At 43.0% G+C, this 26,611-nt stretch overlaps 3 protein-coding genes across 12 annotated transcripts in view; 1 reads left to right on the top strand and 2 right to left on the bottom strand.

Annotated features, from left to right (window-relative positions):
- Window positions 1-434: 434 nt before the first annotated feature.
- si:ch211-148l7.4 (uncharacterized protein LOC563603 homolog) lies at window positions 435-4,203 on the bottom strand. 3 transcript variants are annotated; one of them, XM_035644589.2, is made up of 2 exons: window positions 4,030-4,203; window positions 435-3,649 (listed from the first exon to the last, which is right to left on the bottom strand). In XM_035644589.2, the coding sequence occupies exon 2, from the start codon at window positions 3,590-3,592 to the stop codon at window positions 1,961-1,963; it is 1,632 nt and encodes a 543-aa protein (XP_035500482.1). In that variant the 5' UTR covers window positions 3,593-3,649; window positions 4,030-4,203; the 3' UTR covers window positions 435-1,960. The 3 variants fall into 3 exon arrangements, with proteins under 3 accessions (XP_035500482.1, XP_035500484.1, XP_035500483.1); XM_035644591.2 differs by lacking the exon at window positions 4,030-4,203 and adding an exon at window positions 3,828-4,023; XM_035644590.2 differs by lacking the exon at window positions 4,030-4,203 and adding an exon at window positions 3,832-4,023.
- A 738-nt stretch (window positions 4,204-4,941) lies between these two features.
- Window positions 4,942-18,066, bottom strand: tbc1d22b (TBC1 domain family, member 22B). Of its 3 annotated transcripts, none has more exons than XM_035644592.2 (14): window positions 17,778-18,066; window positions 14,021-14,077; window positions 13,487-13,676; window positions 13,215-13,386; window positions 12,185-12,352; window positions 11,742-11,812; window positions 11,317-11,445; window positions 11,110-11,175; window positions 9,934-10,048; window positions 9,063-9,169; window positions 8,907-8,982; window positions 8,650-8,777; window positions 8,304-8,399; window positions 4,942-7,180 (listed from the first exon to the last, which is right to left on the bottom strand). In XM_035644592.2, the coding sequence occupies exons 1-14, from the start codon at window positions 17,831-17,833 to the stop codon at window positions 7,052-7,054; spliced, it is 1,560 nt and encodes a 519-aa protein (XP_035500485.1). In that variant the 5' UTR covers window positions 17,834-18,066; the 3' UTR covers window positions 4,942-7,051. The 3 variants fall into 3 exon arrangements, with proteins under 3 accessions (XP_035500485.1, XP_035500486.1, XP_035500487.1); XM_035644593.2 differs by having other exon boundaries at window positions 13,215-13,383; XM_035644594.2 differs by lacking the exon at window positions 14,021-14,077.
- A 3,012-nt stretch (window positions 18,067-21,078) lies between these two features.
- myt1b (myelin transcription factor 1b) overlaps window positions 21,079-26,611 on the top strand; it is a 106,787-nt gene continuing 101,254 nt past the window's right edge. For 3 of the 6 annotated variants that reach the window (XM_035644564.2, XM_035644561.2, XM_035644560.2), the window contains exon 1: window positions 21,079-21,188. In XM_035644564.2, coding sequence (XP_035500457.2) covers window positions 21,083-21,188 — 106 coding nt within the window. In that variant the 5' untranslated portion in view covers window positions 21,079-21,082. The remainder of the gene's footprint in view (window positions 21,189-26,611) is intronic. The other 3 variants (XM_035644563.2, XM_035644567.2, XM_035644565.2) reach the window with 1 other exon arrangement.

Below are 26,611 nucleotides of genomic sequence, written 5' to 3'. Positions count from 1 at the left end.
GAGTTGCTCACAGCTTCTGAAGCTGAAATAGAAACTTGTTGCAATTTTGACTTTATCGTTGACAAAACAAACACTTTGTAATTTGGGAGTCCCACTACTTTTTGTTTCATATTTTATACATACTTCTCCCCACCCACAATCAGCCAATTTAATTGATTTATTTTAAATATGTTGGGAAATCGCTTTACATAAAAGGTCTGTCAGTTATATTGATGGTACTATTGCCCAACTGGACAGTAGTTCCGTTGTAAATATAGGTTTGTATTCACACGATAGCAGAGAATAATCAAACAGTGTTAAGTGTGTAGGGATTTGTTCAGACTGTACACTATGTGGATGATGTCAATTTAAGTCAAGTGGTCAGGATCATACTGACTCCAGTATTTACCAATATGAGACACTAAGTCAGTAGGAATAACACAACATCCCTTGAGAACTGTTTGAGTTTTATTAACTTCATCTAGAGAGATCCATAAACTCATTTAAGAAAGACCTTGAAAAAGTGAAAGATTTAAACCCATGAACCTATTCTCTATTTTCACAGTTGCATTTCGGAAACTGTAGCTCAAAAGAAAAACTGATGTCGATCCTTGTTCATTCAACAAAGCACATTCATCACACATACAAACCAAAGGGCTGCCATCAAGTCTGTCATTTTGCATAGAGTTCGTGCCAGCTGAAAAGACAGGCCATATTAAAAGGCATTGTTTTAGGTAGAATTATCATTGACAGCCAGGTTGTTCAGATCTACATATCTGAACAACCTGGATCAGGACAAGATCATAACTACATGTTAGAATCTCCAAAGAGCACATAAAAATATGCTCAATTCAAATTTCTCCTTCTGCAGTATCGTTCCAAACTTGGCGAACTTTGCAGGTTCAACCTCCGCCCTTTACGATGTGAAAAAAAGTATGGCAAACAAGATATCTGGCAGTGCTTTGGCTCCTTTCCTCACCCCTCTTACCACGATCAGTCGTCTAGTCTAAATTTTACTTTCCATTTAATCTACAGGGCAATTAGTGGTTACTTGATTTCTTTGACTTTTCAGGCTGCCACAAGTGAGATTAAAGTTTAAAAAACAACTGGTGGACGACCTTCAAACAGAGGTAATCCATCTCAGGAATCAATTGAAAAGTGTTAATTGTAGGAGCACACTGGTGCTTGTGGGACACTTCAGTTTATCTCAGAGATGACCGCAAAACACAAACACATGAGATGTCAACATTAGCTTCTTGTCTTGTTTGAATACATACAGTGATGGAATGAAACATTAAAGGAGCAGTAAACGATTCTGGAAATGCTTGTTTCTGCCTTTATTGTTGTTGTTATGATTTTCCTGCTCTGGCCGGGCCATGAACCCACAACCTCCGGTATGAGAGACTGATGCACTAACTACTAAGCCATCTGCTAGCACATCGCTTAAGGTGTCGACGAGTGATTTTTACAAACCGCACTCGCATTGATGTGTTTTCAATTTACAGAGCCAGGGCTGGCTAGTGGACCATGAGGAAAATATATTCGTAGATTTTTTACAAAACTTGTATTGCTTTAGAATCGCTTATTGCCCCTTTAACTAACAAAATGGTCAACGTGATGGATCTAACACGGAATGATCTCAATACTGTATGGTAAGAGAATTAAGGGTAAAGTTTATAAAAATATTGTATCCTTTAGAAAAATGAATGGCAGTATATGTGATCTATCCTAAAGGCCAAACAAAACATGCAAAAACTCTCTGGTCCTTTAACAATGCATTTTCTTCAACCCTTGACATGTTGGAAGGAATAAATTAAACCCTCAGACAACAAACAATTGGAGCAACTGTGTGGATATGAAAACATAATGTTCTGAATGCTCAGTGAATTAACTGATCGATCAACAAGAATTTCCCAGGCGTCGTCATTCTCCACTCTCTCACTTCAAGGCAAAAAAAAATAAGGTATATCGATGATGAGATTCAAACTGGATCTCGGGCTTTGCTGGCCTGCGGTGTGTGGCCCTCTGTGATGCTGTCCTCCTCCACCCGGACTCGCAGGTGCTCCTGACAGTGTTCTAGGAACGAGTCCATTGCCGAGAAGCCCTGCTGACAGGGAACGCAGTGGTACAGCCTGTGCCTCTTTGAGCCCGGCCATTTACAGGTGTCCATGTCGTGTGTGCACACACTGCACTGCCTCCTCTTCACGGATGACTGGTGGAGCTCCACGTGCTCCCTCAGCTGCGATTGCAGAGAGAAAACCTCTGCACAGGAGGGGCATGGGAACTCTCTCTCCTCCTCCTCCTCCTCCTCCTCTTCTTCCCCCTTCTCGTCCTCCTCAGGCACTTTTTTGCATCTCCCTGAATCACTCGCCTTGGTCTCTACTCGGGGCACTTTCCTGGGCCTCCCTCGACCAGCCCTAACAGTCTTATTATCTGCTAGGCAGGCTTTTGCTTTATTTGGCGTAGTTTCCGATAACTTGTCTTCTTTGGCCGTGCATCCTGGAGACTGACTTTTGTTTTTGATTGTGGCAACGCTTGAGGATGTGTGCCATCTGTAGTGAGCCCTAAGTGACAAATGATGGAAGAAGATTTTGCCGCAGACCTGACACGGATACCCGTCTCCTCTTCTGCGCTTGCTTATGATGGGCCTTGGCTCTCTCCTAATGCTTTTCTCTCTGCTGTGCTTCTCTTTTCGGTGCACATAGAGCTTAGAGGTGCTCCTGAAGACCATGTCACAAGAGCGACAGTTCAGAGGCTTCTTTTTGGATTTTGGCCACGTGTTTGCATCTCCGTTCACATTGGTATCCCCCCCTGTCCTCGTCTCTCCACCAGTACATTCTCCTTTGGTCTTTTGCCCCTGTGCAGCTCTCAGCCACTCCTCAGCATGGCTGGTCTGTTTGTGGCGTTGCAGTCCAGCCTCTGTGCGGAAGCTTCTCGAACAGAACTGGCACACACCAACAGCTCTTCTGCTGGGCCCTGGGGCGTCTGAAGAATCAGAGCGGGTCGAGTCGCCCTCAGAAACTGGAGGAGAATCATCTGGAAGACTGCTGGCATCAACAATGTCTGACGAAGATGGTGGTTCACAGCAGCCAGCCTGCTGATGCTGCAGCAGAGCCTGCTTCATGCTGAAGCCTTTACCACACGGAGCACACGCGTAAGGGCTGCTGTCCAGGGGGTGAGGCTGGCGGTGAAGGGACTTGTCCTGCGGCCTGTCGGGATCCGAGTTGCCAGTCGTACACGCAGGGCACGGAGAACCAAGCTGTGACTCTCCATGACAAAGTTCACACGGGGAGGAATCACTATCGCACTCGTGTAGGTGCAGGGACGACTTCAGGGAGAACTCCTGCCCACAGGAGGGACACCGGTGAGGTTTAGGTAACGCGTGCTTCAGTTCCTGGTGGTGCAACAGATCAGTTGCATAAGGGAAGCCCTTGCCACATTCTGGACAAACGGATGCGGGCGGGTGAGAGGGTCGCTGCCTCTGGGTCTGCGGGTGCTGCCTAGTTTCCGAGTGTGCGATGAATGAGGCGAGCCGGGATAGGGTGTCTGTTGCAGCCGTGGAGCGGCTGAACGACTCCGGGGCCATTGTGGTGCTCCAGCTGACTCCATCCATCCTCCTCTTTCACCAAGCTTCTCTCCAGCACACGTTTAAGTCATCGGCGTTGGAACACTGCACACATGCAAGAGGCAGAATACAAAGTTAACACAATCAGCAGTGCTTCAGTACAATGTGGATTCATCAGAGTGGTACAAAGCTGCGATCCCTGGGCCGTGAAGTGCAGTTACAACAGCTAGCAAAGTTTGATGAAAAAAACAAGCAGCTTGTCGCTCTGTCGTGTGACCGTTACCCACTGGTGGTGGCCGGTTCCTCGGCTTAATAACACCGGAGGTCCATTCGATGAGAAGTCGACGCTACACGGCGCTAGGCTCGCGGAGGCTGCTGTGTGACCAGGGTGCAGGCGGACAGCATGTTTGGCTAACGTTAGCTGTTAGCTAGCTGCGCCACTAAAGCTAATAAACGCTCGCTTCGCTTTGGCCGAGACGACTCACCGGGGCGGTCAGACAGAGACAGAGACAGTGCGACCGGCACGCTGGCAGCAGGCGAAGTCCCCGCGGTGCATCGCGTCAACACACGGCTTCGTGTCCGCACAGCACACTAGCGTGGCTGCGTAACTGAAACAGAAGTTAGTTTGTGTCCGAGGGGGAGGGGTTTCACCGAGCTGTCAGGGTCACTTCCGGTTCGTCACTTGCCCTAAAAGCGACTTGTTGCTACAATGAGTTTATGTTCACGCACACCTTTTGGTTTTGGAGGATTGAAATGTTGTCATCACACACACGCACACGCACACACACACACACCACTATAGTCTGGAATAATGTACAAGATTACATATGTTAATTGGTATAAGAGAAATATATATGGTCTATAGTTAATTAAATGGATGCCAGTGGTAATTTATTAGATCATGAAAAAACTTTAAATCCAGGGGATTCTAATCACGGAGAGGAAATGAACTAAAGATTTTTCTATCAGAAACTGTCTAACTGAAATATTATTCCCCAGAGGATAACAATTTTAACATGATCTTGATGATGATTTTTCATGCAGCCTTGCAAGTCATTCTGGCTTTTTCATAAATCCTTCATTTCCTGCTTCTATCTCTTCGAGACAATATAACATTGACCAGCATTTCCCCTCCAGTGACAGGTTACTTATTTATTCCTTCTATTCATTTATTTAGTTGTTTGTTTGGACTTTTTCCAATTCCATTCGGAGCTCATCATTTAAAAAACATCCTCCGAAGTAATAATATTGCAACTGTTGTTCCATTTTACAATCTCCTTGCGCTGAATTTGACCTGTATAATGTTAAAGTCATACTTGTTTGAAATACTTTTCAATTAAAAAAAAGAAAAAAAGGCATGATTAATTTGCGGTGACAAACCAAACAACACACAAACGTCATGTTGGCAATTGTGTAACAATCGTTTAATATAAACAAAAAGTTAACATACAGCAGGTACTGTAATCATTTCAGATTTCTTCATTCAAGGCTGAATTCCGCAGGGAAGTGTTTCTTGAAGCACTGTGATATAACAGACTATATCGGCCCGATAGAGATGTGGCATATGATTGTTAAAACAGCACTAACACTATAGAGAACAAATCGTTAAGTTTCAAAATTTTTGTTAGCCTTTAGTCATCAACATCGTGTCTGAAGACACAAGCTTTTACACAAACACAGCATGGAGTGAACAACACCATCGTGGTAGGGACACAATCAGTTGGTGCACCTGAATGAAGAAAACAAACTTTAAGGCTAAAGGCAAACTGTGACCATGTGTCAGCAAGACTACAGGTGGATTAATAATGACAAAACTGACAATGAATGAACTACAAACAGGTTCCATGAATGTGTTAAGACCTTTCCAAAACTAAAAAATAACTCATTTTCAGCACCACAGCGTCTTCTTCACGGAATATAATGCCATAAGTCCGTTTATGGTTGGACCACCACATTTCAGAAGGACTGAATAATTCCGGGCCCCGAATTATGACAATGAAATTTACAATGAGCAGGAGTCCGTCACTGTGTTAGAATTATCACTGGTAATGAAGGTAGATGACTAATAGTAACACCCTCCCCACAACCACACACACACCCACACACAAAATGCAGTTACAAATAAAACAGTGAAAAGCAAAACCTTACCTTAAACAAATATAAAACAAGTATTAAAATGAGCTGCACTGTTTTCAGACTGAATGTTTTTCAGTACCAACAGGAGTTGACAGAGGCAATGTCCCCATAAACTATGATTCTAAACTACTTTTTATTATCTTACAGTGGCCCCACGGTTTGAATAAGATACTTCACAGATGATCATAAAACCATTAATAAGACTAGTTCCCTCTTGTTTTGCATAAAAATTAAGGTTTAGTAAAATCAACACTCAGTCAGGCCAAAAGGTTAGGTGTGACGGATCTAATTTTGTGCCTGTTAATGTGTTAAAATGTGCCACAATCTCCAACTAAAATTGTATTTCAACAGCCGAAAACATAATAACATTTGAATAATCTACATCAATTAGACCCATTTCAGCTGACGTGTGAACGAGGAGCTCCGAAGCTTCATCAAACTGAAGTTCTCCCATGTTCCTGATCCATTCAGGAGGCAATTCAACTCGAAATTGACATTGACATTTGTGAGCTCCACCCAAGAGCTGCATCATTATTTCGAGACAAAAAAAAAATGATCCTCTTGACCAGCTCATCCATCATGACCGAGAGGGAAAACTTACATGGATGAATTCTCATTCATCCAGGTCATAGTTACCAAAATATCAGTAATGGTATTTACTGAGTAAATTGACAGATTGAGGCCCAAACTATGGACTTTGATTGGTTGATTGTACAGTGCAGATTTGGTAACCCTGAACCAAAATAGCTGTCCTCTCTGAAAAAGTGGGGGTGGGAAACCCAAAGTCCATCTTAATTAGAACAGCTCCACAGTGTCAGACTAAACAAACAGAGAGAAAACGACAGTGTTTTAGTTGCCTGGTTACACCTAATATATTTCGACGGTCAAACTTCTACTAAAACAAATCTGCCAAAAAAAATAAATAGAAACTGTAGATACCACCTTTCACTAAGGGGATGATCTCACAAACATTCATCATCCCTTTATATTACAGCATGTATCTCTCAGTGTACATTTGACTTGAGAGACAATTAAAAAGTCAACCAAAATGGCATAGCTACGGTTATTCATACTGTAACAGTCCATTGATACAGCGCAGTGCATTGACTGCAAATAATCTCATATTTACTGAACTCGATGGCTGCACCACAAACCCAAATCCAGTGTGGTAGTCAGTGGATTTCAGCGTCACAGGAGAGTGGCTCTGAGAAAACGTCCTGGAGGTCTCCTGGAGCTCCACCAGTCTCTTCTAGGTTACCTCAGAGACAACACTTATGTCTGAGTATCTCAGACGATGTCCTCCCTTCACGGTCAGGTTTGATTCGAAGTTCAAAAGTATGCTGTGTTTGCTGTGCCGTGGAGGACCCGGGTCTATCTCTTGTAGTGGCTGGGTGCATCGGCAAACATGTACTTCAGTCTATAAGCCTCGGCCAGGAGGAGACCCACTTCCTCGTTCCCCCAGTGGATTGTCGGAACGTTCTGCAGTAGCATGAGAAGGCCCTGAAGAGCACCAGGAAATAATTTTTGAGACTTACACGCTATACTTGGAAGGCAGCAGTATGCATAACATTTCAGAATTATATCAAGTTTGTGGGTTGGTTTGTAAAATTTAGCTCTGACACAGCAGAATCAAATGTTCATGTTAAGCTGCTGCATTGCAGCCTTACTGGTCACCTAATTTGTTTAATTTATTGATCATGTGCCTTACACTAACAAGAAAGTGCTTTTGCTTATTGTCTGCACTGGAAGTAAGCATGTGTCGTGTTGCGTAGCTGGGCCTCTATGGCTGTGATCAACTTGCACCATGGTTTTAGCAAACATGTGACAATGTGTCACAGTCAAAACGTCTGCTGTCGCCCATGGATATGGAGTTACAGTGATGCCTCTTTCTTTAGGGATATTATGAGCCAAGGAAGCAGACGAGTTTTGTATAATAATTATCACACAAAGAACTTTAATTTATGTCTCTAGTGTCTCTTCTGCTCACAGGTTCGCCTGCACACTCGTTCTATTTGACAAAGTGTTATTGTGCCACAAATTCACGATTAAATGTTTCTTTGTGTCATAATCATTTATCTAAAAAAACATGTATCATGTGCTTGAAATTTTTTTTTTTTGCTCAAAAAATAGTTGGTTTTTCAGATTTATAAACCAGCTCCCACACTTTTCACAAATCAGCTGGTTTAGTGATCGTTTGTGACAAGAGATGTTAATATCTTGCATCATTGTACCTCACACTGATAAGAGAAGCATTAGTTAAATTTTCAGATTATGCTACTGCAGCTAGTTGTAAATTATTGAACACGGTCATTATCTGTGATCCAAAGATCGTCTTGTGAGCATTGCTAGCCAGATAACCTCGTTATCTGCGGTGGTATCAGGCATTGTGGACGCATGTTCCTAACTTTGAATTCAAGTTGCTCTAAGTCAGTCTGACATTTCCAATTCAACTACAACAACTAACGCTGTTGTAGTTGAATTGGGGGAAATGGAGACGCAAAAGATTTGTTTCTATGAACCAGTTTTAATAATAAACTTCTGTCTTGCTACCATCTGTCAGCACTGCGTCAATATTTGGTGGTCACAGTTGTGTGTGTGTGAGCGACTACGAAGACGCCGGTACCTGAAAGTCAACCATTGAGAGAATTTCTTTGCGCCACTCAATGAGGAAGGCAGCACAAACGTACAGGTGGAAGTGGGAGAAACCCTCTGCCTCAGCCTGTGGAGAACAGAAAAGCACTGTAGCCAAACACAACACAGCTTTATCAAGCATTCAAAAGTAACAAGCAAAGACGAAACAACGGGGGGAAAGTCTGTCCCAACACCTGAACCAGTCAACTTAACAGATACCGTGTGATGGAGCATATTTGCAGCAGTGTGAGTGCTGGTGTAGGTTTTCAGCCTGCAGTGTGTGCTAGACTATTCTATTTGCTTCTGAAGCTTGAATGACAGTGAACAATCTGGGCTACCTGGTAGGTGTCCCAGAGACGGATAGTGCAACGAAGAGGCAGCTCCCTCATCAGCAGATTGTTCATCCACCGGAAAGCAAACTGCAGGTACTCCACCTCATACTTCTTAAAATGATTGTGAATGTCCTCTGCAGACAGACAACACACACACCTCTATCACTTCCTGCAAGTACAAGCTCGTAGTCAACAAGCTCAAAATAAAGAGCACGTCACAGAAAAACACAGTTATGGATGACAACTGTCAGGAGTCCACTCACCATCTATCCTGCTGACCAGCTCCTCCAAAGCTTTCACTTTGTTCTGGATTCCCGGCTGAGCAAAGGTGTAGTTGTCCTGAGAGGAAATCAGTCTCAGTAAACGGGCACATTTCATTGTTTTCTGATCACCAATGTTCTGTTTGTGTGTGAGCAGACCTGGATTCCGTCCAGCAGCTTGCTCATGCACCAGAAGCTATCAGCCTCGATGTTTCTCTGCGTGTCCAGGGGCAGGGCTGCCACATCAAAGTTCTCCACATCCTCCGCTGAGATAACAAACAACACCAATCAGACACATGATGGGGTCTGCAGAAGGTTCCACAATGCTGCTCTCTGCTGAGGTTGGTAAAAGACATGTTTATGACCCTGGCTGTGGTGACAACACTCAGTAGTAACCGGGGTAACCCCGGTTAAGTGAATAACCGGGTTATGTCAGTTCTCCTCGTATACATGAGCGGGGAAGAATGATGGGAGTAACTCTGCCTCCGGTACAGTAGTACTGCCAACGTACAACCTGATGGAATGAGCCTTTTTTCCAGTTGACTTTTGTCAAACTCACAACAACTTGGAGAGCGGAGGAGAACATGGATGACTTTTCAGCGCTGTACATTTCGTACATTCTCTATGCCTCAGTAACATTACCTGCCATGGTGAAGTCTTGGGTTTAAAGGTAAAGCTTGTGTTGTTACTGTTGTTTTTTGTGCCGTTGCTATCTGCGAGTGTGGAGGGGCAGTTATAACTTACAAAGCATGCGCAGACGTGTAACCCGAGCTTACTCCGGTTAGGGTGTACACATGCACGAATACCCTGGTCACTGAAGGAGCTATCTAGGTCTGTTATCCGAGGTATGAGAACTCTCATTTTAGCTGGGGTAAGGTGTTTACATGGCGTTTGAGAAACCAGGGTATTCGAATATAATCAGATTTTTAAACTGCATGTTAACGCACTGAGTAACATGTAAGTACATAAAACCAGGTCCCATCTGAAGGTAACACGGTTCTAGGCAGGACTTCTCCCACCAGAAACTTACTGACAAACTCCGACAGGAAGACGACAAAGAAGGGTGTGACCAGGTCGTTAATTCCCTGGACGTAGCCACTGGCTGGGTGACGGATGGCCCAGATGAAAAGGATACGCTCAAACACCTGAGGAAGGAAGTGCAACAACAAAATGTCAGATTAGCAGAAGTGTTGACCAGTTTTACTCTGAGATCACATAATCCTCTATTAGTGATTAAAAAATGGAACAATAATCAAAATGTAGGCTCAAAAATTAAGAGTGCAGCAACTATTTACTGAACTCTGTAAATAGTTCATAATAAAAAACAAAACTGGTTCATAATGAGTATGGTCAATAAAAGGATTAAACATAAATTGTTCAACCATTTATTTCCATGTCGCTAATGATGACTAACCTATTAAGATTTAGTGACTACGCCTTTCACAGCCCATCAGCATCTCACAAGTTGCGCCCTAACCATCTCGCAGTTAAAGGGGCAGTAAGCGATTCAGGAGAAAGCTTGTTTCTCTCTCTGTTGTTGTTGTGATTTTACTGCTCTAGCCAACTGCGAACCCGGTTCCTCCGCATAGGAGTCCAAAACTGTGGAGTTGCAGCGCCACACTGTTGGCACGTCGCTTAAGGTGTCAAGGAGTAATGTTTACAAAGTGTGCTCGCAGTGTTGTGTGGTGTGGTCTGCACCATTTTTTTGTTTTCGATTTACGGAGCTTGGGCTGCGCCGAAAACCCAGATATTTTTTTCGGAAATATTAGCAGATTTTTTACAAAAGCCCAAACTTTAAATGGGCTGCATTTATATTGTGCTTTTCTAGTGTTCACAATATTCACCCATTCACAAAGATGTATACAGCGCTATGAATGTGTATAACTCGCACATCCCATTCTCACACTGTTCGGGGCAATTTGGGGGTTCAGTGTTTTGCCCGAGGACACCAGGAAACAAACCAATGACGTTTTGATTAGTGGATGAAGCGCTCTACCTCCTAAGCAACAGCCAGCCCTAAAGAAGTCCCCATATGAATTATGTTATAGAGACTTGTTTTTGTTCCCATAAGGAAGACAAGTCTTAATGTATGAACAGAATCAGGTCCCACACCCACAAACACACACAAATTTGCCTAATGCATGTTGAAGACCTACTTCCGTTTTTTGTTTACAATGCCTCCGCTCTGCAGTGGTTCATATCTTACCTCTTGCACAACAGGCTGCTGGAACAAGGGAATCAGAGGGTTGGTTCTTGGAATGTCGATGTGGATCTAACAGGAAGAAAATGTAATATCATTAAAATGCTACTCAGGACAATCAAACTGATAACATGTTGGCATTCAAATCATAACATGCTGTTTATTGAGCAGCAGCGACTTATCTCCATTTGTCAACTTTAACTGTGGTGTTACCTGTCGGTATGTGTCTTTGTAGTGCTCGTCTGTTCTGGAGTTGTAATACTGCTCGATGAAACCAAAGTATTCCTCTCGTTTCCTTTTCAGCACCAGCTCTCTGCGCTCCTTGTTGGCTGGCAGGTAGCCCTGTCAAAGCCCAGGGACAGGGGAGAGAATACAGGAGTCAAGAGTGCCAGTCAGAAAGAATTATTATTATTGCTTATTTTTGATTATGTGAAAAGTTTCAGAGGAACGCTGGACATTTGAGATGAGACAAAAGTACGCAGATAAGGCTACCTGCAAAGTTAAGGCTTTTGACATTATGTGATCATTTTCCTAAAGGAATGCAACTGGCTCCAGTGAACTTGGACTATTGAGACAGGATGCCCTGTAACCAGACAAGAACGTGTTATACTTGAAAAACTGAAGGTCATGAAACTTACAGAGAGAAGTCGCCATGTGATTGGCCGGACTTCTATTGGAATTCCCGACCAGCTGTGCTTCCGGAGTTCCTCTGATACAGCACAGAGCAAGGTAGAAAGACAAATGAGTAACACTCTTATATCTTATCTGTAGCAAACAACAGCAGAGATCAACAAAATGAATCAGACAGTACATTCAGCTGGCTGTTACCTAGAGTTAAGTGTTAGGAATGTAACATTGCTTTCTGGCAGCAGACAGTGTATGACGCCGGTCAAGTAAACCCTCTTTTTCCTCTCAAATGACATGTAGACCGATTCAGACCCGAGAAGGAACCACCCACGGGATCGTTTGTGGGACAGCCTAGTAGCCCCACGGTGACACCAAACGCAACCCCTGAATTGGGACACAGCTCATATCTGACCAATGAAAGTGTGTGGCTGTGTGGTTTGTCCTCCTACTGTACCTAGATCAGTGTTGGGACTAGCAAGCAGCTGCTTGAATTTGTCCAGGCGGTTCTTCTCCCGCACCGTCATGGGTGGTGCCCCGGACGCATTCTGATCCGAGATACGAGCCACCAGTGGGATGATGGAACGAACTGGGAGAGACTGCTGCTTCTGCAGCATGGATCGGACTGTGCAGGGCCATGCAAGAAAAAATGATCTAATGATCTAATCACGTAATAATTAAAACTTTGTGCTACACAGTGTTTTGTTAAAAAAAGAAGGGACCACAACATTTAAATAACAGTAAAACCATCAAAACCTCAGAAATAGTCCAAAGAGTCAAAAAGTCTGTTGTAGGTTTTTTCATTAAATCGCCTCTAGATATTTAGTATCCCATTTTGTTGTCCCAGTTACTTCTATGGTTAATAATTTCCACTCAAATGTCGAGGCACCAGATGAGATAAGGAATAAGCAACTGTTGCTCCACAAAACAATAAAAACATGAAATCTACCCTATGCTTTAAGGTGTAATTTTTAATGTATTATCATGTACGAGCCCCTCCAGGTTGGCTGCAGCCTCCCGGCCCTGCTCGCACAAGCTCAGCCTTAACACTTAGACACCAGCTGACTTCAGAAGAGAACAGAAGCCCAGAAAAATATTCACAGTGAGCATGCTTGACTGAAGAGCCGCTTGACGCTCAGGACACATAAAATGATCTTTTTGACTTGCGTGAGGGAAAATTGTAATTACTCTAAATTCACATTGACATTTTATATACCTTAAATGTGATAGGATACACTTTAAGTACACAGTTTTACTGTGATCTTGAACGATAAACTCACTGGTAGTTTGTCCGGAGCACCATTAACATTTGGAGGAACATTTTTCAGGACCTGCCACGTGCCAAAGGCCTGATATAATCCCAGTGGTCCTGGCACAAAGTGAGGTCCCCTCTGACAAAGACTGTCATTAGCTTCACTATGAAACACCTGATAAGCTGTTCAGTAGCCCTTAATGCAGAATGTACTGCTGCAGCACGAGTCACGTACCTGAGGACGGGCCGAGGTGGGCCTCACTGTTAGACTTGACAACCTTGCCGTTGACGTGCTCGCAGTCTGCGTCTTCCTCCTGAACGTCCTGGAGGTTTGGAGCCTCTGAGCTAGGAGGTGACACTCTGTGTGACAACCTGCTTTCTGTGTCCCCTGCCGGATTCTGCTGCTGCTGCAAGGACAAATGATAACCCATCAGAACATGTCTGTTCATTTCACACCAGCTCAATGCCCATAGTTGCTCAGTGGTAACAATGATGTCTTGTAGCCACCGGGTTCTGTGTGGCTGTGGAGTGCAGGCCTGATGGCAGGGATGAAGTTGGGGCAGGGGTTGCGAGGAAATCCTCGTCTTCCTCATCGTCTATGTCCCACGCGTCGTTGGTGCTGCGGGCAAACTCGTGGAAGCTAGACGCCTTTTTTGACTTGAGATTGTTGAACTTTGGCTTCGTGTCTTTGGGATACCTGCAAGAGGACAGATCCAGAGGTCAGACAAAGAAAGACAGAAAAACCAAAGAATTTCAGTGTCATAAAAGACAGCACTCACTTAAATCGGAAGAACAACAACAAATAAAGAAAACTGCAAATCCAACAAAAAAAAAAGGGGACACTAAAACACTACAATGTATGTATGTAGATGTCAATATTGGTACAATACTGTTCCATACAATCCACACATGCTCAGATCCTCACAGCTGCATGGAACATTCAGCAGCAAAACAAAGTTTGAAAATGGGGGCAACTCAGACAAAATGCAGCCACGTGGTCGGCGCGACACCATGCAGTCCAGTTCTCATGTGCTCACTCACGTGCGTCGCAACCGCGGGTCGAGAGGTGGATGCTGCGCTCCGTAGACTGGCTGCACGCTGTAGAAGATGACGTGAAACTCTGTCATCTCTGTGCAGAAAAACATATGCGGCTTCCAAGTGTCTGCCCTGGCTAGTGCTGAAGGTCAAAGATGAGCTCTTCAAAAGATCTACTAATTAACCAGTGCTCAGAGGAAAGTTGGCAGACACATATCCTGACCTTCTACACACATTACCCTTAGTTTATTAGTTGCAGCACAAACCTTTTAAAATTTGCATAATCACAGAAAAAAAAGCACCACAGATGGACATGACACTGGCCCATGCACTAGATTGAATAGATGGCTGCTATAGAGTGCAACAGTGACCGTCCACTTTTTGAGCGGTTCTGGAAGTGAATTTCCCATTCATTGACATTTCATAAAATCCTTGTATAAAGATACTACTCGTCCCATAAGCCATCCAACGTCTTCCAACCGACAGTTTAGCATTTTTAACCATTCATCATCATCATCACTATAGTGTTGATATTGTTTATAATAGTCTTGTAATGTATGCAGCTTGTGTTTTGTGTGTGTTTATAGTGTGTATCTATCGTAGAGTTCAGTGGTAGCAGCGGGTATTATTATTATCCATTACATCTCGGAACTCGGTGTTCGGTGCTCCGAAGTCGGGGTTGGTGGGGAACATCTGAGTCGGAATTCGGACTCGAGAAGGTGTTCCAGTTGCAACCTCCGACTTGGACGTCTGGAATTTTGAGTTCTGTCATGTTAAATGGAACGACAACCCGAAGCCTGAGCTCCGAGTTCCGAGGTTTTAAGGAACGCAGCATCACTGGCTGACATGAAGTTTGCTCGTGTAGTTAAGCGTTTCTATTGTAACAGCAAGCTCCACCAGTCAGAGATGTCGATGTTACACTTTAAGATTGTGGGTAGTGTAGTATTTCTCTATGACATTGCTAATAACACATACTTTTCCTAAAACAAGGTTGATATCATACAGACTTGTGGCTTCTACATGTGCCTATACCATTGTTATACAACCTCTTAGCTCATGGTAAGTCTACGTTGTACGGTTACGAAATAATGGCTTCTAATCAGAAATATCAATGGAGAATATGAATGGGATTTTCACTTCCGGAACCTCAGTGTTGACCCCTAAACACATGGTGTCCTGTATTATTACAAGAAAAGGAGGTAGATAGTGTGCACATCCAACCTCTGTTGCGTACAAGGAGAGGTTGTCTGCACAGTCTAATTTGCAATTTGGGATTCATTTGAGATTTGTGTCAATCATGTGCCAGTGAGTTTGACCGATTTGAAACAGTGGGGAGCATTTAGTAAAGCATGGAGTCAAACATACAGATCACAGCTCAATTCTATCCTCCTGTTAAAATTCCCAACCTTGTCTTACTTAGATTGTGCTTTTTCTTAGTGAATATTTAACTGAACAGGGGGACAGCTTGCACAGCACCTGCATACTTCCCCACCCTGTGGTGGCCATCATGTTCCACGGATGTGAAAATCTTGATACTCAGCTTCTTTTTAAGTCTCCGGCGACCCAAAGCAGATACATAGAGGACACATAGGGTGGGAGCAGGACCAGGCCAACAACTGCCAACAACACTCCTTTATCTCTTTTCACGGCAACCTCCATTGAGTTACACTTCAGTTATAGTTGTGGTTGTTGCACAGCGTGGTAACTGAGGCGAGTAACTGTGTTAGCAGCACAAATCAAATATTGGTTACAGACATGTAAAAAAATCATTCACAGATGAATCATACATTCACTTTTTACACTGGCAGCTTTTGGTCAAAAGAGTGTTGTCTGAGGTCGGTCGTTTACGAGGACTCTCCTTCTCATGAGGACTCTGCTCACACGTTGAGGTCAAATAAGTAACTTTTCTTGTTTTCCCCACCACAGTTTTGGTCAAACACTAAAGTTAACATCACCGTTCACATGTCACTGCTGGAATTTGAAATTTCCCTCATGATAAGCACCTCATTCAAACTAGTTGAGATGCTTTTGTGTTAATATGACAAAGCAAGAAATATCAGCACTAGTATGTGGATTTTGGTCAAACTGTGGCTTCTCATGCCCGGGAGGCAAAAAGTCGTCAACCTCATTCATCCTGTTTGCATGTGCAAACTGAGAGTAAGCCTGGTGGCTGAGAACGGGGTCTGATGATTATCTGGTAGTGTCAGAGTCTCTTGTTTTCCAGCCGTAGACTTGTTTTATCACGAGCGGCTGAAGGACAGGCGGCAAAACTGGCTGCTCGCTTTTCTTGTTCAAACAGGCGTTTGTGTTTGGGTTCCCAGCCTTCCGCCCACCACAGTTGGAGAGAGATCAGTGTGTGTGACAAAGGCAACAACGCCCTCTCCTTGGAGATCCTCTCTTCTCAGATTTACCAAACACACTGCCCCCAAAACACCGCCACCACCCCCACCATCTCCAGCCTCTCTGTTGACACAGCCACAGCCTTCACGAAGAGACTTCACAGTCATGAAGGAACAAAGATATAATCACAAACACATACGCACAAATAGGTCAACTGCCTTCACAATGATGATTTAAAATTTTCCACAAGTCTGCAGAGTGAGAGGAACAAAATAAGATTGAGCATGAGAATACCCGCAGATCCTCTGAGACAATTAAAACCCCGCCGATGGCGATTGAACAAGCTCTACAGGCCTGGGACTAACCTCGGCCCTGCTTGTGGCTCGCATACGTTAAGATCACATTGAAGTCACAGTGCTTGGCATACATGTCCCTGAAGAATAACCCCCCAGAAATTATTAGCACAATCAATAAAAGATGTTACATATGTCATTCCTGTATTGTTCTCATTCAAAATACTGCAGGAGTATTTCCTGTGCCGCTGCCAGTTCACCTGGACCAGAGAGACAACTGCATTATGTTGCAGAGGACCAGGCGTTTAGAAGGGGAAAAGTCTCGGAGGATTCTGGGAACACCTTCAGGACAGCAGGTAAGTCTTGTTAAAGGACCTCATAGGTTTGGTCATGTATTCATCTTCCATGGAAACAAATGGCCTAATGGCAAGGTGACTCGGGGGTACTGGATACATGGGACTAATCTAGGCCGAAATGACATGTTATGGCCTAAACTCAATCACCCCCCCCCCCCCCCCCCCCCCTTTTAACCCACTAATGAACAATGACCTGGCCTACATAAGTAATTGGTCATTTGAATCATCAATATCAAACTGCCACAAAAGAAGAGGGTGTATTTCAGTTAACTTCTGCCCTTCTGACTCATCTGACAAAAGAGTGAGGCCTGACTGACTGCAGAGACACCCCCCCCCCCCCCCCCCCCCCCCCCCCCCCCCAGCCTGTGGCCAGCTCACATCGTGTAGCACTGTTCCTCAGCTCAGACTGACGAAACATATGGTGAGCGACGCAAGGTGTGTGTGTGTGTGTGTGTGTGTGTGTGTGTGTGTGTGTGTGTGTGTGCGTGTGTGCGTGTGTGTGACAGCTGACACCCTCCGCTCCGAGCGTTAGAAGACAGGAACGAGACGGAGGTCCGTGTCCCTCGGCTCACACGCGCTCAAACAAGACGCTGCGACGTCATCAAGCACACGAGTACAACATGGTCAGCTTCATGCCTACAATGAGCCCCGAATAGAACATGGCGATATGTTGTACGTTATTTTACCCGTTTCATTTTGAACCCTGCGAAAACTTACTGGAGGAGTGTACCTCGGTGCCGCTTCGGCAAAACAGAGACGGTTACGAAAACCCACCTTCCGGGAACCTTTGCGTTTCTCCTCCAGAAATTGATCCTGTTCTCGGTGGCCATACTCGGACGACGCGACCCCCTTCAGAGCGACACCGACACCGGGTCCTCGCATGAACTAACGCTTCCGCGTTTGAGAGTTGGCAGCGCTCGCCCCGCTCGGCTCCTTCTGCTCGGCTCCCTCATGGGTCGCCCACGGCCCGGACACGACGATGATTAGCTTCCGAATGCGATGATGTGCGGTGATACGGGGCACAGTGAGCCGCCATCTTGGAGCACGGCGAGCAGGGAGCGTGATTGGCGGATGGAAGGAGCAGGTGCAATGAAAGTGGCCAATGGGACGAGCCGCTGAGGGTGACGGTTGGGGATGCTTGCTTACACGCTTCCATAAAGGTCGTGTTGTTTAGTTTTCTCTCTCGAAGTATTTGAGTGTGGACTCCAGCCATGTTGATACCTGCATGTTGTTCATATGTGTGGCTTGAGGAGCCAGGCCGTGAAATGGCTGATGAGGTCTTCCTTCAACACGAGGACATGGGCAGTGGGCACAGACCCCTGGGACAGGTGTAGATGATAGTGTCACTATTTCCCCAGGCACCCAGAATCCAACCTGTGCTGTGAGAAGTTGATTGACTTATTAGTTTCCTGACAGAAAATGTAATGTCCACAATTCAAATGATTGATTAAATACTGATGTAATGTTTTATATCTATCTATATATATATATGTGTGTATGTGTATGTGTGTGTGTGTGTGTGTACGTGAACTATGTTCTGGCCTAGAAATATATATATATATATATATACATATATATATATATATATATAATTTTTTTTTAAAGATGACTTTGTGGGCTTTTTAATATTCATTTGAAAGCTTTAGAGAGGCAGGACATGTGGAGAGAGAGTGGTATGGATATGACATGCAACAGGTTTCACAGAAACAACAACAAGTGAATATTTGCTAGTTTCCAAGCTTTTTTTTATCATGTGATAGAAAAGGCAACTTGTTTTTAACTGTTGGCCACTTTGAACATGTAAACTTGGGCCTCGGGCAATAATAATGGGCTCTTTCTCTGTTTTCTGATATTTTGCTGAACAATCAATCATTATTAAAGAAAATAATCGTCAGACATATTGATAAAGCAGCCTCATATTTCTCCCATGGAATCATTCCACCTTGCCCTAGGTTTTCTGTGTCGTTGACACATAAAAAATTGTTATTTTTTAAAGTTTTTTTAAGTTATACAGCCCCCTGTATTTTGACAACTGTTATGAAAAATTATACCTCCTCCATTCAGTCATACATTTTGATAGCTGTTAACCAAAAATTATGACTAATTTTAACAAGAGATTTTTGACAGCTGTGGTAGCAGTACTGCAGTGTACACAATAGGTTACTGTCAGTACACACTTTTTCAGAAAATGTAAAGAATCTGACAGCTCCTAGATTTCATAACTACACTTACATGTACTCTTTTTCAGCTGACGTCTGACCTCATTGGAGTGTGCAAGTGAAGGAAAACTTGTAAAAGAGGTGAATAAAAAAAGACAAAGGAAAAAGTTGCATTTTACAGGCTAATCAGTTTGAGGGGAAAAAGGAAAATAAAAGATCGCAAGTGGCATGACAGTCCTGCACGGCTCTCTAACTACAGTTATAACTTGTAAGCCATACAAACCACAAGTCAAAAATACTTTCTTTGTGTTGTGATGCCCTGCATCTTTTGTCACGCTATAAGAAATACTTCTCATTTTAGCCCACATGCAGGATGAGCCTTTGTCCACACGAGGGCAGGCATTATCCGCTGTCAAAATGAAACCAGTTGAACCACCTCTTATTTACTGTAAATGTCTGAAAAGTGAGTTTTCTGTTCATGCTGCTCATTGTGTATTAACAGAGAGCTAACAGCATAGATGTGTGGGCAGTGAAATGAGACTGGCTGACTTGATGATGACCAAAGTCATTTTATTTTCATCATTGTCTATTTAACTCTCTCACACAGAGCCTTTTAAAGTCCTTGTGTCCCATTCAAATGCAGGCAAATGCAGGTTTGGGAGACGTGCCTCAGCTTCGTTTTTAGTGCTGGCCTGCATTTGAATTGCAGGTGCTCTCCCGTGTCTGTTTGTTTAGGGAAATCACTGCAGCTCCTCACCTGTCTTCCCCTCCTCCGGCCTCCAACGAACTTCAACTGACAAACCCCAGGTGAGAGTTTATATTTGGGTTCCTTGCTGCACTACTGCGCCGTCTGTACAGCCTGGGAACAAATGTGTGCCGCGGATCTCATGTCATTGTGACTGGAGAATAGTTTCGTTCACACGTTTTTCAGGGAATAACCATCTGTTCTAACCTTTTTTTTTTTTTTTCTTTGAAAGAGATTTTGAACCTTGCCTCAAGCGAGTCTTGTGACTCTTTGCCACAGCGTTGCTTTTGGTACGACCAGCTCTCTGAGGAAGCAGTGCTGTGAAAGCAGTAGGCTCAGCGGAGATACACGACTGGAGTCACAAGGCGGGACAATAGGGATCTGTGTGTGGGACTACTGGAGTTGCCTGGGGCATAACAGTTTGCTAAATGACACTCTACATTTACTTTGAACTTTTCCCTGCCGGACCACCATGGCGACTTATTTCATTTCTTTCAGATGGGAGACATTTCTTCTCTAAGTACGAACTAGGTCTCTGCTGTAAATATATATATGATTTGTAACTTTGAAATGTGACTAAAGAGTTCACTGAATATAATAATAAATGTATAGTGTGCTTTTCCTCAGCACATGCTCAATGGAGTTAAAGCCCCCAGCTATATTTTGGTTTGTGTGACCCCCTTGTTTTGCTCCCTCTCTCACCCCTGAAAGGAGAGCTTTGTGACTTCTTCTCTTCCTGACTGCTTTAGTGGCAACAAAACTACTCTGAAAAGAGGAACTCTTTATCTTTTATTGACCTGTCACCGTGGCTGAGTGAACAGCTCTGAGGTTATTTTCAAAAATTTGGAGAACTTTTGAGGATTGTCGTTAAAAAACAGTTCAACTTTTTGAAAAGACGGAGAAAGGAGGTGAGATTTTGTGACTTAGTACGTATGTTAACCTTGTTAACATAGAGAACCCTTTTTGCACTCATGCACATTTGATACTTTTTGTTTAAGAAAATGATCAAATACATTAGTGACAAGAGAATATCGTGTTGTTGGTGCGACTAAAACAAAACATCCGCACTTTAAATAATGGCACAACGTATAGAGAAATGAAGTTTAATTTGTCAAGACGATGGCTCCGCTGTGGTCGACTCTGAGGAACTGTGTTTCCTCTTCAGGCACATGGTGATGTATAGCCGAGATCTTCATCTCAAGGTCAACAGGTCATCGATAGCTGTTCTCACATGCTCTGACTGTGACCAGGCCATGAAGGATTGTGAATTCTCTGAGAAAGGTAAGACATGCACTTACTGTGAGAAGGTCTCTCTCTCTCTCTCTCTGTGTTGTGTGATGTGTGTATATGTGTGCGGGTGTTTGTGTGTATACGATGTGCAGTATACATCTGGCATGCAGGAATGTGATGATACTGGATGATAATCATAGTGAGATACCATGATGTCGTAGTTAACTAATGGCGGTTCAGGATATGTTTGTTGTATGATCAATAAAGGAAGAAGAGATTCATGGCCCTGTCACACCATATGGTGGGAAACTGAAGTTCATCTGCACCTCACTGTGACATATTTGGTTGTAGAAGCTTGCTGACATTGGAAGTACATGCAGGGCAAGTTTGTGAACTGCAGTAGGGGGCAAGCTAGGTGCGAGCCATGCATTCTAGCACTAGTCGGTCACATAAGCTTCCCAAGCGTCTTTATTTTTCTCTTCACCTGGTTTTTAACTCCCCCCGGCAGGATTGTACGTGGTTTCATTCAATGTAGAGTTTCAGAAGGAGTCAAAGTTGACAGAGGAATCTCTGACTGATGTCTTTCAGGGGGCAGCCCAAGTGAACATTCACTTGTGAAATTTCAGCAAAATTGAGCTGTTTAATATTTTGGTATGACAAATGTCGATAAGGATTTGTGAATAAGTAATAAATAATAAGTTCTGGTACTACTATTACTTAAAATCAATACTTAAACACGTAAATTCCACATTAATGAATGGCCAGATATCTTAGTTTTCCCTCCAACACATGCATGGACGTCACTAGATCACTGTTACAACTACCGGGTTATCTTATATCACTCATTTCTGTTAAATCCATAACAAGATCCGCCAACTTTTTCACTTTGGACAATCCCCGTATTCACACTAATCTTGCAAAAACTGGTTGTAACTATTATGCAGCTTTTAAATGGAAATGAATTACAAACCGTCATTCAAACAGTTATTATTAGAACCTTGCAACTGCTTGTGTGTTGTTTGCTCGTGTTGTCTGTGATTTGACTTGTCTTTTGTTGCTGTAAATGTTAATTGTTCTCAGGCCTCTCTTGAAAAAGAGATTTGCCTGATTAGATAAAGATTAAATAAAAGAAATACATTTGTGGATCAGACGATGTGAAAAAAAAGCTTCAAAAACCTACACCCAAATATAACCCAATTTACACGTGTCAGGTACTGACATTTAAATGGTATTTATTTGCAAAATTGTTTCACATTTATTCAGGTTGGTTGATTTTTGTTTGTGAACCGGACGGAGTCTCTCTCGATGCTGAAATTTCTATATTCATTATGCACATACGCATTTTCAAATGTTATTTTCAGATCGAACACACATCATTTCTCTCCATGGTGTTCTGCTACATGACCGAGGTGTAGTTGCAGGCTCACACAGGGCTGGTGACCTTGCGAGTGTATTTTGCATCTGACCCCAGATCCGATTGAGGTTAGGGACATTTTACACCCCAGTGCCTGCTTATAGCACATTGATCCTCAGACAGCACTTTGTAACGTGGTGTATAAATCTGTGAAGAGGAAGGATGACCCACGCTCTCTTTCAACACTAGGTGGTACTGTCAGTGTTGGTGATGACAAAAACCCATACATTTCTTTATGTTGTCAGGAATGATGACTTTGTACAAACTATTGTGTACAATTGGCTTCACAAGGTATTCAAAATCCTTTTTGCTATACTGAATAAATCATTGTAACTAAGTGAAACAATGCTTTAAGTCCACATTTGTTATTTTTGCTAATTTAAATATCAAGCCTATTATTCAGACCCTTAAGTCAGTATTTTGTCAAAGGCCCTTTGGCAGCCGTTGCAGCCCAGAGTCATCTTGGGTAATTCTCTACAAGTCTGTTTATCTCATTCTTCCTGGCAAATCCTCTCCAGCTCCATCAGATTGAATAGCAAGCATCTATAACACGTCACCTTCAGGTCGCTCCATGACTCAAACCTAGTTCTACAGGGTATAAGTCAAAAACATCGTCGTTCCCCAATTGGTGAGGCCACTATGCTTCTGGGATCACCTAGAGCTTTACAAATGTTTTTTTTAAACCTTTACCCTGATCTGTACTTCACCAAAATATTAATAGGTGTTGTTGTTTTTTTTGTGACATGGACTGGGTATTGTGGGTTCTTATGTGAACAGCTGTGTGGACTTTGTCCAGTCAATGCAGTTGTTCTAGACACATGTTAAGGATAATGAAAGCAAAGATGATGCACTTGACCATCACCTGGAGTGTCCACATCCTGCATACCTTTTTAAATGTGAGATTTCGCTTTGATCGTTAATAAATCACAAAACAAATCTAAACGCGTTTTCTCACTTTGTCATCATGAGGTATTGAGTGTGGATTGACTCAATAAAGTGTAAAAAGTGAAGGGGTCTGAATACTTTGTGAGGCCACAGCAATGCCATAAAAATATTTTACATAACATGCTCTGGGTGAATATTAGTCATAATGTATTCTTGTTTCTTGATCTTGGTTCAATTTACAGCTGGACACTTTGCTATCAGATTAAATTACATTATATTTTTTTAACATCCCAATGAAATGTATGATATTTTTTTATTGATGAAGTCTGTGCAAGACCATGAAATAGAGGAGAGGCTGTTGCAGTGGCAGTGGCAGGATAAATAATAGTATGGCTGGGAAGAAATGTAGCATGGAGTTGTGTATGAAAGTTTATGTATATAGTACGTATTATATTCATGCAGAGGATTTGCATATATATATATATGTACATATATATAGTTTTTCTGTGAAAGAAGAAGAGGGGATATAGTTTGTATGTTGTGGTGTGCACTTATCGTAAAAACAACCCTTAGACAAAGTGTTCACTGCTCCTCTGCTTTTAGCAAATATCCATCTTTACCTCTGTGTCGTTATCACCCTACTTATTATGGATTCGCAAACAACACACACACACACACACACATAGGAAACCACCCTCTATACTTATTCCAATTGACACACTCGGTTTAGCTTTGCGAGAGAGTGTGTGTTTGTGTGTGTATCTGTGTGTGTGTGTGTGTATGCATGTGCCTCTGTGTGTGTGTGCCCAGTGGACTGAGTTATGAGCGTGAATGGAGTGAATGGTATTTGACCATGTGCATTGTGTTTTATGAGATGAGCAGGCGTTAATGACTCTGTCACCAGTAAATGGGCTCTGATTTGTAGCACAGCTGTCGCTCCACACTCTGATCAACTTGGGCCTTCTGGAGACACACGCACGCACACATGCACATGCACACGCACACACACACACACACACACACACACTTGAATTAGCTGATATTTAGAGCATACCCCAGACCTAAACATCCGTATGAAACCATACATGCTCACAGCCCAGTTCATGTAGATTGGGATTCTGGCACAAACAGTCTCATTAACGTGTGTTGTCGATACAGAAAGTAATTGCAATCTGAAGTATAATCAGAGAGGAATGACAGATGTTCAGATGCAGGCAGCAGTCAGACATTAGAGCTCATATCCAATCAATGCACCTATTCCTCAGAGATGCCACTGATCTATTATGTAGTATTGGTGTTTGTGGCTTTGATCCCACTTTTGCAGATACAGTGCAGATGGAGTTATGTAGCAGGGAGGCTCTGGCATGGGGCAGCAGGGTGGTGTAGTGAGTTACACTTCAACTGAAGAACCAACCTCCAATTTTCCAAGCATCCACCCTGCTGAGATACCCTCCAAGAGTCTGGTCTGTGGCTGAACCTCAACTCCTCCTGTTCGGGGTCATAAATGAAAAAAAGAACCATTTGATTGTGTGGATCAATAACATATCACAAGTATTGTATGCTTGGTACCTCCGTTGTTGTGTTGGTGAAGGTCTGGTGCAGGTTCTGTTTTCTAAGAGTGTTTCCTAAGTGCTGAAATATGAATTAGAGCAGACAGTATAATATGTATGATAACAGTCATCTTTTTTTTTTTGCTTAATTCTTTAACCTGGACTACTGAGGCATTCAACTGATTCTCAAACTGGGAGGACAGTGTGGCCTGGTAACATATTCAAATTACGTTTTTAGTACAAGCTCTTAGTTTTCACGCGGTTAAAATAACTTTTAACTTTCAACACAATTGAATTAGTGTTTGCTCTCAAAATGTGAGTTTTCTCTGTGTTAATATTTCATGTTTGAAAGGAATACTCCATTGACTTAAATGGAAACAGCAGATGCCAATATGTCCTGGCTTTTAGTTACCAGCACAAGTCAAGCCAAAGTCCTCATAGGCAAGTCTTGCCATTCTGCGGCCATCTTGGGACTGCTCCTAGGCAGTTAGTTTGGGATAACAAGACCAGGCCTCTATCCAAATGAATGTCAATGGCCATTGGATAACACTTCTTATTATGCATGTGCAAGGTTTCACTTTTTTCAGTGTAACAACACAGCGAGCTTGAAGCTTCCCCTTTGGCTTTTTTCTTTTGTAGAATTACATATAAACACACCAATTAGGGGGAGGGATGGAATATGTGTTATACATCCGCCATCTTTGGCATTATGAACTCTTTTATTCAGGATTCCTGAACGGGTTTGTCTTTCTCCCGTAACGTCTCTGGTCTAGATCCTGACACATTTCCCATAATATTACTCAATAGCCTCTTTTATTAGATCCTCCCTGCCTAAAAATACCCAATACTTTGATACAATGAACTCCTTGTCTTGTTAAGTGTCAAGATCAGACTGAGATAATTAATTTTTTCAGGAGCGTTGTAAAACGCACAGTGGTGCTGTGGTTCACACTATTGCCTCACAGCAAGAGGATTTGGGGTTCTGGGCCGGCCGGGGCCTCTCTGTGTGGAGCTTTCGGGGGAGAGCTTGGTAGGCAACAATATTGGGAATGTAGGTGGGCCTACACCAGAGTGTGTAGCAAATGGATGGATGGTCTATCCAACTGTTTGTAATCCTCCTGCCAACTAAACTAACCTTCATGTGTAAAATCTGTGGAATGCCCCGTCAAACGTATTGATGAGAACTTTTTGACTTTTCATGGGTGAGATTTCAAATCTATTTGCGTTATATTATATAATTTCTTCTTTTTAAAAAAGAAAACAGGGCTTTTTCAGGGGATAAACAAACTGGTTAACTAACAGATTACTAATCTAAGAGACGGATAACCGACACGTGAAACCGATATTTGTCTGCATTAAAAAAGTGTCAACATTCTGAACAACCCAAACTCTTAACACAAAGCTTTGTTGAAATGCCTTGAAGGGGCAGTAAGCGAGTAAAGTAACCGCTAGGCCAAAAACCCTTGAGTCGTAGCGCCCTAAAAGAAGCCTTAAAAGTAAGTGCCGTACTGCAGAAGTAGTGCTCTGTTCATCCTTCAGCGACAGAACCAGACGGCGGCTTCACTTGATGAAGAGCAGCACAGTCTCCGAACTCAAACCCCATAGAGACGGTTTGTGATCAACTG

The sequence above is a fragment of the Scophthalmus maximus genome, chromosome 3 (assembly GCF_022379125.1).
Source record: "Scophthalmus maximus strain ysfricsl-2021 chromosome 3, ASM2237912v1, whole genome shotgun sequence".
Lineage (NCBI taxonomy): Eukaryota > Metazoa > Chordata > Actinopteri > Pleuronectiformes > Scophthalmidae > Scophthalmus > Scophthalmus maximus.
The sequence above is the reverse complement of the archived record's forward strand: the minus strand, read 5'-3'. Positions and strand labels throughout refer to the sequence as shown.

Bases quoted from the DNA above. Each gene is read 5' to 3' on its own strand.
- si:ch211-148l7.4 (XM_035644589.2), bottom strand. From the start codon at position 3,592: ATGGATGGAGTCAGCTGGAGCACCACAATGGCCCCGGAGTCGTTCAGC.
- tbc1d22b (XM_035644592.2), bottom strand. From the start codon at position 17,833: ATGGCCACCGAGAACAGGATCAATTTCTGGAGGAGAAACGCAAAGGTT. The intron at 13,677-14,020 runs GTGAGTGAGCAC...GTCCTCTTGCAG, and splicing joins GACCCGCGGTTGCGACGCAC to GTATCCCAAAGACACGAAGC. The intron at 8,778-8,906 runs GTGAGTGGACTC...GTCTGTCTGCAG, and splicing joins GCTGGTCAGCAGGATAGATG to AGGACATTCACAATCATTTT.